This window comes from Aedes albopictus, chromosome 1, assembly GCF_035046485.1.
Source record: "Aedes albopictus strain Foshan chromosome 1, AalbF5, whole genome shotgun sequence".
NCBI lineage: Eukaryota > Metazoa > Arthropoda > Insecta > Diptera > Culicidae > Aedes > Aedes albopictus.
Genome location: NC_085136.1, coordinates 188819161 through 188831126, shown reverse-complemented (window position 1 = coordinate 188831126; position 11966 = coordinate 188819161). Strand labels below are relative to the sequence as shown.

The 11966-nt window shown below is 39.8% G+C and overlaps 1 protein-coding gene across 1 annotated transcript; it reads left to right on the top strand.

Moving 5' to 3' along the window:
* The first annotated feature begins 5288 nt into the window (after nt 1-5288).
* On the top strand, nt 5289-7774 carry LOC109419901 (odorant receptor 43a-like). The gene is made up of 3 exons (XM_019694187.3): nt 5289-6418; nt 6476-6565; nt 6627-7774. The coding sequence occupies exons 1-3, from the start codon at nt 5552-5554 to the stop codon at nt 6837-6839; spliced, it is 1170 nt and encodes a 389-aa protein (XP_019549732.1). The 5' UTR covers nt 5289-5551; the 3' UTR covers nt 6840-7774.
* The last annotated feature ends 4192 nt before the right edge of the window (nt 7775-11966 follow it).

The following is an 11966-nucleotide window of genomic DNA, read 5'->3' as shown; positions in this document are numbered from 1 at the left end:
GAGCCTAAGAGGAGGGGAATTCGCTTTTGCGCGGTAGTGACTCTGGATGTAAGGAATGCGTTTAATAGCGCCAGCTGGTCTGCTATTGCCGATGCGCTCTTGCGTCTGGGGATACCGGAGTACCTGTACAAGATTCTCGGAAGTTACTTTCAGAATCGTGTACTAGTCTACGACACGGAAGTGGGTCGGAAGTGCTTTCACATAACCTCAGGAGTCCCGCAAGGTTCCATCCTGGGTCCGGTGTTATGGAATGTCATGTACGACGAGGTGTTGAGGTAAGAATATCCAGTGGGAGTGGTGATTGTCGGATTTGCCGACGACATTACGCTCGAAGTCTACGGTGAAACGATCGAGGAGGTAAAGTTGACTACCAACCACTCGATCAAGGTTGTGGAGGCGTGGATGCGGTCCAGGAAACTGGAGCTGGCTCAACACAAGACAGAGGTGACGGTTGTTAACAACCTGAAGTCGGAGCAGCAGACGGAGATCAGTGTAGGAGACTGTACTATCCTGTCAAAGCGCTCCGTCAAACACTTGGGCGTGATGATCGACGATAAGCTTACCTTCGGTAGCCACGTCGATTATGCCTGTAAAAGAGCCTCCACAGCTATTGCGGCACTGTCCCTGATGATGTCCAATAGCTCTGCGGTGTACGCCAGTAAGCGCAAGCTTCTGGTTAGTGTTGCTACATCCATACTTAGGTATGGCGGCCCGGCGTGGGGCACCGCGCTGAGTACTAAATGCTACCGACGGAAGCTGGAAAGTACTTACAGGCTTATGTGCCTGAGGGTTGCGAGCGCGTACCGTACCGTGTCACACGACGCTCTCTGCGTCATTACTGGTATGGTGCCTATCAGCATTCTTATCAGTGAGGACATGGAGTGCTTCGAAATGCGCGGCACAAGAGGCACACGCAGGACTGTCAGGATGGCCTCTATGGTCAAATGGCAGCGCGCGTGGGACAGTTCCACCAAAGGAAAGTGGACCTATAGGTTGATACCGAGGGTAGATAGTTGGATTAATAGGCGCCATGGGGAAGTCACATTCCACCTGACACAGGTCCTTACAGGTCATGGTTGCTTCCGACAGTATCTACACCGTTTCGGGCATGCGGATTCTCCTGAATGCCCAGTGTGCAATGGTTTAGAGGAAACGGCGGAACACGTTTTGTTCGTGTGCCCGCGTTTTCGCACAATGCGTGACCGCATGCTTGCCACATGCGGGGAGGACACAACTCCGGACAACTTGGTCCAGAGGATGTGTAGGGATGAGTTTGGCTGGAACGCCGTTTCAACGGCTATTACCCACATCGTCTGGGAGCTACAGAGGAGGTGGCGCGTGGACTCGGAGAATGGCTAGTCCAGATGCAGTACAAGAGGTGGTCCAGGGGTTCGGAGTCGGCTTCGTAGGTCATACCGGTGCCCTGCGGTCGAGATCGACCCTTACAACGATTAAGTGGCCGCGGAGAGGAAGTCCCGGTAGTGGTGCTGTCGTGGCGTCGGTCTACTGGGTTGGATCCGAGCCCGCGGTTGGAAAGGGGTCCCCGGCAAGGGTCGGGGTAGGTGAGATCCTGCTGTCTGCAACCTACGGGTGCATCTGATAGGGCCTGAAGGGTAGTGATACCCTTCCTTACGGGCAGGTCAGATCGGGTTGCACGTGGGCATCAGTTCTTGATGTCCGCTCAGCAGTAGGGCGCGGGCGGGGTTGACCCTGCCCGCCTTCCGAGGACAAAGGGAGTGGCGAGGACCACTCGGGAAACTGGCTAAGCGCCAGCATGCTACCGTGATGGACTCTCCAAAGCGAGTCATCGATGTTCGTTGCTGCAGGCTACGCAGCTAACCTTGTGGGTGCGATGTGCACTAGCCCCTCTCTGAAGCAATACCTTCTTGGTGGTTCCGGAGAGACGTAGGGTTTGGCGACCATAGGAATGGTTTAGTGGGTACGAGGAGAGAGTAGTCCTGGATTTTACTTTTGTTGTAGAAGACGGCCTGTCAGACCTACACTACCCTAACCTTCTGTTAGGGTGTCTGTTGAGCAGATTATCCCCCTATGGTTTAGAAGGAAAAAAAAATATGATGTAATTATGTTATGTATTGAGGTACAGTGACCCCACACCGATGAATCACCTTAATTTTGTACACTATTTATGAATCACCATGTTGATCAAATGTGGTCATTTTTGCCGATTCATAAATTGTGGGGTAGGGCAGTTCAGACTTTAAACATGTCAAAAACTCAAAGCTCCCATATGCTCATTATAATACTTGGTGCAAAACTAGAGTCCTGTAAAATTTTCAGCCATTTCGGTGGTGATTTAATGGTGGCCCAAAAGCAAAATAGGTTTATATGGGAATTACTATGGAGAATTTTCGAAATAGGTTCTCCTCGTTGTAGAGCATTACCACATGGATTAAGTCATAGGGTCAATGCCGAATTGAATTCTTTAGATTTCAATTATGAATGTTGCTGAAGACCGGAACTCATTTCGACAATCGGGTAAAAAGTTATTAAAAAAATTCTCACTCGCATGTGCATTAGAGTGGGTCATCGTTTATATGGAAAAATGAAAAATTCAATGGTATCCCATCAGATCAAAGCTTTTTTGATCCCATTTCAGGACCCAAATAAGTGTGCAAAATTTGGGCACGATCGGTTATGTCTACGTTTTGCGCATCGTGTTTGAAGTTTGTATGGGGTTTTACATGGGAAAACACACTTTTTTTGCATTTCTCTCATAACAAGCTGGAATTTTTCTAAAACCGTGTAACCGATAAAGTGAAAACATAGCCTAGAGTGTCCTGAAAAACTTTGTCGAAGACCGCGAAGTGATCTGATGCTTATGAAAAAAGTTATAGCGTTGTTATAGCGTGAAACAGCATGATTTTGTTGCTATTGTTATTCCTTTACATGTTTAAACATAAACACATGCAAGCGGTTCGTTGGTTATAACTATTTTCAGAAGCATCGGATCGCTTTGCGGTCTTCAACAAAGTTTTTCAGAACATCCTAGGCTATCATTTTACAGTATCGGTTCAAAAGTTTCAGACAAACTTTTTCAACTTCTGGCTAAAATGCAAAAAAGTATGTTTTCCCATACAAAATCCCATACAAATTTCAATTGCAATGCGCAAAGTGTAGACGCAACCGATCGTGCTCAAATTTTGCACAGATACTCAGCACCCGAAACGGAACCAAAAAAGCTTTGATCTGAGAAAACGGTTCCGATGACCCACACTAATGTGCATCTTCATACATGATTCCCTTCAAGGTGCGCAAGAAGGTAACACGCATACTATGATTGCGTGTCAAGCATGTCGATCGAGCTGTGGTCTTCTGTTCATGCATGCATGGATGAATATCGATTAATAACTTCTGTCTCGTGAGTCGAAACGAGTTGCGGTCTTCGGCAACATTCATCATTGAGGTCTGAAGAATTTAATTCGGCTTTGACCCTATGACTTCATCCATGTGGTGAAGCTCTACAACGAGGAGAACCTTTTTCAAAAATTCTCCATAGTAATTCCCATATAAACCTATTTTGCTTTTGGGCCACCATTTAATCACCACCGAAATGGCTGAAAATTTGACAGGACTATAGTTTTGCACCAAGGAATGTAATGAACATATGGGAGCTTTGAATTTTTGACATGTTTAAAGTCTGAACTGCCCTATTGTGGGGTCACTGTAATTGAAGTAACCCATTGTTTTTACATTGCAATTTATGCTACCTTGTTCATTATTTAACCCAATAGTGATGTTATTTGCTTATCAATTTTTGCTCGGCTCGTCATAGGTAGGTACACTTTTCGAGTTCACCGGCGCATCAATCCATCAAAAGAAGCAAACAACAGTAAAACGGTGGAAATCAAAGTTGAGATGGAATGTTTCGAAACCGTCGAGAATCAAATGGATTCGCTTTGGTTCGCTCGCGAGCACTTACCTCCACAGGACGTGGAGTGTGCAAATTTACATTTGATCAAAATTGCTAGTAAATATTTGACGACTCCTTTTGAACCGATTCACTGCGACTGAACTTTCCGAGTCGAGGTTTCTCCTGTGCCGCGGTGCGCGTTTTTACCTCCCTTTTCCGATTCTCTGGAAAAATTTCATTGCATATCTGGTAAGATGATTATTTTATTTGCCAAATCCGTTCAGGTTATATCTCTACCGATGATTTCGAGTGCCGGAAATCGAGTGCTAATGCTTCTAGAACAGGTGAATCCATCGTTGTCTGCTGCTGATGGATTATTAATTCTTTTCCCTTGTTACGCTCGTTGTACTGCTGGAATCACCTGCCCATGTTCACACGATCATTCAATATTGAAGGATTTTGACAGAAGTGGATGGAGAACGAAGAAAACAAATAATATATCTTTAATTACTGTCCGACGGAGTTTACCGGTATGGATTGCTGCATTAGCGTACAGAACCAAATCCGGTAAACGAGGCTATATGACGAATGTGTATGTGTATGTGACGAATGTCCAGTAAATTGACATATTATTGATTTCTTCAGAAATTACTCTATTGAAAGCACTACTAGATATGAGTTTGCTTAGCAGTAAACTCGCTAAATGCATGATCTCCAACAAATTATTATGTTATAATTGGTTCCATATAGTCACAGCGATCAACGCACAGGTAGAGAACTTTGGAGCACTTAATTTTCAACGTAACTGTAATTTAATGATCGAGAATCGGACCCACCGTACCCAAAGTTTCAAGAATTTATTTATTTTGTTGGAATGCTTCTTCCACTCATTTCTTAACACATATTCAAGTACACAAATCTAAAAATGCGGTTTACCTGAAACTGTAAGTACATATGGGTTTAACCACACAGATCGAAAAAGAGTATAAAATACTGTGACATGATTTGAGCGTCCGAAATCACAGAAGTTTACATGACTTAGGTATCATGCAAATGCCTAGAAATACCATGTAAACTTCCATTATATGTCAGCATGACTCAGAATGAGTACATGACATATAACATAAACTTACATGATATATCATGTAATCCATCATAACACGAAATTTTCATGTCTAAATGAAGTTTACATGGCGGGTAAACCTATTTTTTTATCTGTGCAACCTAATCAAAACCCCAGAAGCTTAGCAATTTCCAATAAGTCATCATGCACTAATCAGATACAACATATTTATACTAATGTGTCGAACGGAATACTGGTCTGAATCATGAGCAAGGTATGGTCAAAGCTCTGCAAATGGTTCTATAAGAATGGCAATCAAAATTCTTTATTGAAATATCAGAGAAACCCTTATTACCTCGTTCGTACCAACAAAATTATCACATGCTATATTATCTCTTTTAATAATAAATACCAAGGGAAAACACACCGATAAGAGTTAATTATTACCGTATGATGACCAGTTGGCCAACACGCACTTTGCATAAGGAACATTAAATGCAACAGACAGATATCAAAGCAAAAAATAGCACAGTGTGATTGGTTTCAGATTCTGTTGAACTGTTGCTGAATAGTTTGTTCTAGATCGTTCCCGATATCGCAAGTCATATTTTCAAGTGATGGAAGCTTTAGATAAATTCATGCTGTACACAAAATACGTGCGTGGTATTTGCTCAGTGATTGGATTGGATATACTGGATCCCGACTACAGAAAAGGATTGAAAACATACTTCACATTCTTTTTGATGGCACTTTATGTGGTGCTAACTGCCAATTCACTTCTGTTGGCCAAAGGCAGCACGGAAATTTTGATGGCATTATCCTTTGGGGGATTTTTCTTGCAATGTTTGCTAAAGTTAATTTTCACATTGGCTAAACGGAAGCAATATCACGTCAATCATAAAAATTTGAAAGAATCCATTTATTTCAAATACTTGAAAGGATCTGAAGGAGAGCAATGTGTTATTTTGAAGAATGTTTCCCAGCTGCTTATGCTCGTGAAAATTACTTCACTGCTGTACTTGTCGTCTATTTTCCTTTTCTCATTATATCCAGCCTACATGTATTTTTTCAGAGACATTAAGGTAACAATATTTCCTCTTTTGGTCCCGGGTATCGATATCTACTCGGCGTATGGCTATGGGTTCACCAATTTCATTCACATGGTCATTGGTGTTTATGGATTATTTGGTGCTCTGTCGTCCGACACAGCTTTCATGATGTTTGTGTTTCATATTGTTTCATACACTGACCTGCTCCAAATTCATTTCGTTACATTTGCTGAAAAACTTAGTTCTATTGAAAACAAATACAAAACCAAGGATTTCACAGCATTTTGTCGGCATGAAATGAGAGAGTTGTATATTAGTCATAGGGAAGTAATTGACTTCCTCTCCTCACTGAAAATGTGCTATGAAAGTATATGCGTAGTTCAAGTGGCCACATGCGTCATAACAATTTCGCTGAATTTATTTCTTGCTTTGATGGTATATGTGTTCAATTCGCATATTTTAAAATGTATAATCATTATACTAAAATTACAGTCTGACTGGTACGCAACGTACGGATTCCTCTTAGCATCATTGTTTCAGCTTTTCATCTATGCCGTTCTCGGAACCCTTATTCAGCTGATGGTAACGTACATGATAAAAGTCAAATCTAAAATAACTAATCTATACTAATATACACTTTTAGAACGACCGAATAATCAAGCTGGTATATGATGCACCGTGGCATCTATTGCCTAATCCAGAACAGCGTTCATTTCATTTTCTACTGTACAAAACGCAAAGACCCATCGAGATATCTGTAAGAGGCTTGGGTCCCTTGAATGTGGAAACATTCACCGAAATCATGCGGATGATTTATTCTTCATTTACCATGTTGTACAGTTTCATAGTTGAATAAAATGGTTGAGTGTTATTTTATTATCTATTTTATTTTCTTGCCCATCACATCGGAATTGAAGTTCGCAAGGAACAAGTACGAGCCCAAACGAGAATGATTTCGGATGATAAAAGCTCGAATAACAAAAGGGTGAACTACAAAAAGTCGTAAGCACAAAAGATTAAATAACACAACAAAGAACCAATGAGATATCTGCCGGGGACTAAGCAGGCATCTTCAGTGTGTGAGTGTTGATAATCTTCTATTTTTAGGTGACTGTGGTAACGACCACGGAGAATCAAATTAAATCACACGCGCACTGCGAAGAATAATGATCTATCCTCGCGCGATGTCGGATAGAGACTGACTCTTTTGTCACGATGCATGTGGAATGATCGTGTGCATGCGAGGGAAGCAATGTTCGGAACGATTATAATTATAGCATCTGCCACATCCCCTTTTCCCTGGAAAAAGCAAGTCAATTTGTATTTCCATTATTCAAGAAGGTTTAGGAAAAATCAAATTAATAATTTATACTCATCTTCAAAAGTTTACATTTGAGATCACTTTTAGACGTACCTGTGAACATTTAAGATACCAAATGATGTCAATACTATTTATATTTCGTGCCTCCCCATCGATGGAAATATTAGTTTCATACAGCTAAACATCGTGATGTTGTTGACTAGATTCTATGCTTACACATGATTTATTCGCCAGTTAACATATGAGGCCAAATTTACTCTTCCTTCTATTCCATTTCAACACAAAAGTAAACTTCTCTAGATGCTTAGAATAATACGCAATATCATAGCAAATCAATTGATTTAAAATTAATACTAAAATTCCAGCTAAAATAAGGCTAATCGTTTTTCAAACATTTAGGGTACGAAATTTCGTTCATATTTCTCTAAGAGACGAACCAGTTAAGGGCTGAAAGTCCCTATAGTAAAATAATACAACACACGACACATTTTTTTTACAGTACTTAAGTTCACCTGCTCTTGCTTTTCTCATTACATGAAAAATTACATGAAAAATACATCAAAAAAATACATTCTTTGTTATAAAAACATGGGCAAATGTTCTCGAAAAGTTTCATCCCCCGGAGCTGTCCAAGAATCGAACCTTCACAACATAGCATGATGTGATTAGAAAACTTGGTGACTCTAACCGCCCGGCTACGAAGCTCCACATACATAATTAGACTAGAACGTGTTCGGTAATTATCATGCCGAAAGATTTAAACGTAATTGTGAAATCAATAGGACTTCTTGACTATGTATGCGATTATTTCGAACAATTGATGGTTGCCATCAACTATGGGTCTGTTAAAATTCGTTGTTCCACTGCACTTTTCATTTCTCCACGAAACTCAAATATTTAACAAACTTGCTTTTTTTTTCAGCATGAAATAATGAAGGCCTACATTATTATTCTTGTTAAGAAATAATCCCATTTACTTTTACATTGATTTTAGCCTAAGATTTGCCGGAAATATCTTCAGTTCAATATGCTTAGAGTTTTAGAGATAACTGCCGGTGTGTATTATGATGGCAATGTTGACTATCATATCAAAATATCATTAACTGTTTTACTTAGTATAAGTGGAAATAATACGTAAATAATTGAAGCGTACAAGCATAAAATTGTTGTATCTTTGATTACGCGTCAACTTTTCCCACTCAATTCATTGAGGAACATTATCGTGGCAGATTATCAAATCTATGGAACCACATAAACATCAGACTACGTAATCACTTGTTCTGGTATTTTGACATACATAACACTATTTTCTTTACCACCACACTATCCTAACGTTACTAAATAAAATGAATGGACATGCCAATTGGTCAAGACTTTTGTGTAAAAGCCAAATCAATTAACTCTCAAATAAAGTCTACGTTCCATTATAATCTCTATTTATGCTTTCTAAATGCATTTCATACGACAACAGTCAATTTCGATTGATTCTAGTTTACCAAACAGTTCTTCAAAACTTTGTCTTGAATTAAATAATAATGGTAACACCCTGCAGGAAATTGTAACTCAGAAGCAGTTTCTTCTTCGCTCAACTTTTTCTTTTTCGAACCTGTTTATTTTTTCAGTTCGATCTTGCCTGAGCGTGTGCTCCTTGGAGCACCTCCACAGCTACCAATGTCTCTACCTGCCATTACATCAAATGGCATGTCAACAGGTTATAATTATATTTACAATGATATACTATTATCTGGAAGTCCAGAAAACTTCCTACCTTTAAGAATCCTCAATCGAACCGGGAGTCGAATCTGTCAGCTTCGCATTGAAAATTCAAAGCCTTGCTCACTAGGCTGACTAGTGGTGTTTCTTAGCTTAGCTTAGCTTAGCTTAGACTGACTAGGCTGACTAGTGGTGTTTCTGCAGACTATCTAACAATGGCCATACATTTACAACATGGTTGTGTTTCAGAACATCTTAGGGTGATATGGTTTATGAACAAATAGCTTTCCCTCTTTTTTTTATCGATCACCTATTTTCGACGTATACAAATCTATTATCCGAATTCGAATCAAACTAATATCAAAATCGAATGTAAAGTATAGCCAAACAACAAGCACCTGTTTTCATCCTGCAAGTATTTTTTTTTTCATCATTTAAGAGCATTTTATCAGTTCAGCGCCATCATTCGACTTTCCAAAAACCATAGCGATCGCTTACCATTCGCATAATTTAAGAGCGAACATCTGCCTGTTACGTCCTTCAAGAACAATCGCATAACTGTTCCATCATCATCTGAATATGACCTGAAATAACCTGTCGATCATTTAACTTTCGGCGATCATCCAACTCTTGCATTATCCAAGAGCCATTGTTTCGACTTCGCATCATTTAAGAGCAATCATCTGTCATTCGCATCATCCAAGAGCGATCAAGTAATTGACGCATCGTTCAAGAGTACGATCATTCAACATCTCATCTGCATCATCGAAGAGCAACCGTATCGATTTCACATCATTTAAGAGCGATTATAAGACGGACGCGACTTTCGACTTCTGTATCATCCAAGAGCACTCGTTTCGACTTCGTATCATTCAAGAACGATCGTTTAATATTCGCATCATCCAAGAGCTATCATGTGACTGATGCATCATCCAAGAGCGATCATTCGACTGCTGTATCATCTAAGAACAACCGTTTAGACTTCGCATCATTTAAGAGCAATCATGTGACTAACGCATCATTCGACTTTCGCATCATCCAAGAGCAATCGTTATCACTTCGCATCATTTAAGAGCGATCATTTGACATTCGCATCATCCAAGAGCGATCATGTGACTAACGTATTTTTCAAGAGCGATTATCTGGCATTCATCATTGGCAGTGATCATTTAACTATCGCATCATCCAAACACGATCAATTGACAAACGCATCATTTCAGTGCAGCTTTCGGAGCGATTATCTGATATGGTATCGGCTACAGTAGTTTTTTTCGCATCATCCAAAAGCGACCTTCTGAGAGGTCGTCTGTCTGTCACATAATATATGAGCGATTATGTAACAATGTATCATCAAAAGACCCTCATCTGTTTTTTTTTTTGCATTCAAAAGTGATCTTCTTTATTGCTGATCAATCAAGATTTATCATAAAGCTGCCATATCTTTCAAAATCAAGCAAAGAAACATAATGAAGCACTAACCATCGTTTCCACACCTAGTACCGTTTAAGATTTCTCATTTTATTATTTCGTTTTTGTTTTACTGCAAGGTAGTTTTCAAACACTTACCTTCATACGAGCCTGCATATTTCGCTGTTCAATTCAAACCACAACTACTGCTGGTCATCTTGCTAATGATTTACTTTCAGTGTCCAGATATTAAAGAATTACTGTTACTTCTATTATGTATTTTATTTCAATATTTTTTTTTACAATGTTTAGGCTTCTCGTGGGCAATCGAATAGGGATAGCTGCATCCTTTACGGCATGCTTATCTGGACCTAGATCTGAAAAGTATTGTGAGAACGATAGGCCAAGAAAGATAGGCGGTTGAGAAATGATAAGTGTCAATATCTGTCGACCTAATTGACTGGGTATGAATGAGAAGACTCGGAAATTTGATAATGATTTGTCCAGTGGGGTGACACAGCTGTCAAACTCGGTACATTGCCGCCCTAACCATCATCGTTTCTGGTACGCCGTGTATGTTCCCACTTTCTGGTCGGTTTACCCTAACTTGCTCCTGATTTTCGGGTGTGTGGCTCGTGTGTTGCTAGTGCTTATTTTGGAAATTACACATTTCAACCAAATTTGTTGGTTTTGATGATGGTTTCTCATTGTTTATCACTTTGCACGATATTATATGTAGCAGCGAAGCAGTGTCGATGTTTCAAGCGCATTTTGCCACGAAAAAAGTAATAAAAACAAAAACATTGGACGTCATGTTTCTGGCCCTTCGTCATCCCCCTGGTTTTGTCAAGTCTGCTGGACATTTCAAATGGAACTGTTATTAGGGTATGTGTGCCATCAGTAATCTCATGCTCTCATATTCATTATTCATCCTATTCGTAAGCAAGCTTTAAGACACCGCTTGATGCCGTTCTATTTGTTTTCATGCGTGCTCACTTCTAACAAAAAATGCCCAAATTATAAACAAAACAAACAGCGTTTCAGTCCTTTGTTTTTCGTAGGATGAAAATGGGAGCCACATGCTTAACAAGGGAACCAATACCCTAATTCTTGTACAAACAGATTTGATTATTTCTTATTATATTTTTTTGATTGCTTTTCCATACAGGTCAGTCATAATATTTTCTTTGAAAATAATGTTTTCCTTGACTGCTTTTGAATCCGGTTGTAGATACAGTGACTGGTATGCGACATCGAGAATAAAACAAAACATTGATTTGGCGCTATTATTTTTTTCCAGTAAAAAAGAACCATATTTTCATAACTTCCTTCGTGCGTTATCTGACGCTCATCCCTCTGATGTATTGCATGCTCAGATTGAATATGCTACAGCGAACAATAATCAATTCGCAGTCAAAAGACATTCGCTTAAAACAATCTTTTATCAAATTCATTAGTTTTGGTTTGTACGATAACTCGATGACTATTGTGGCACGTGACCCTTATTCCAAGATAAAAATCCGATTCTTATAAAATGAGCGC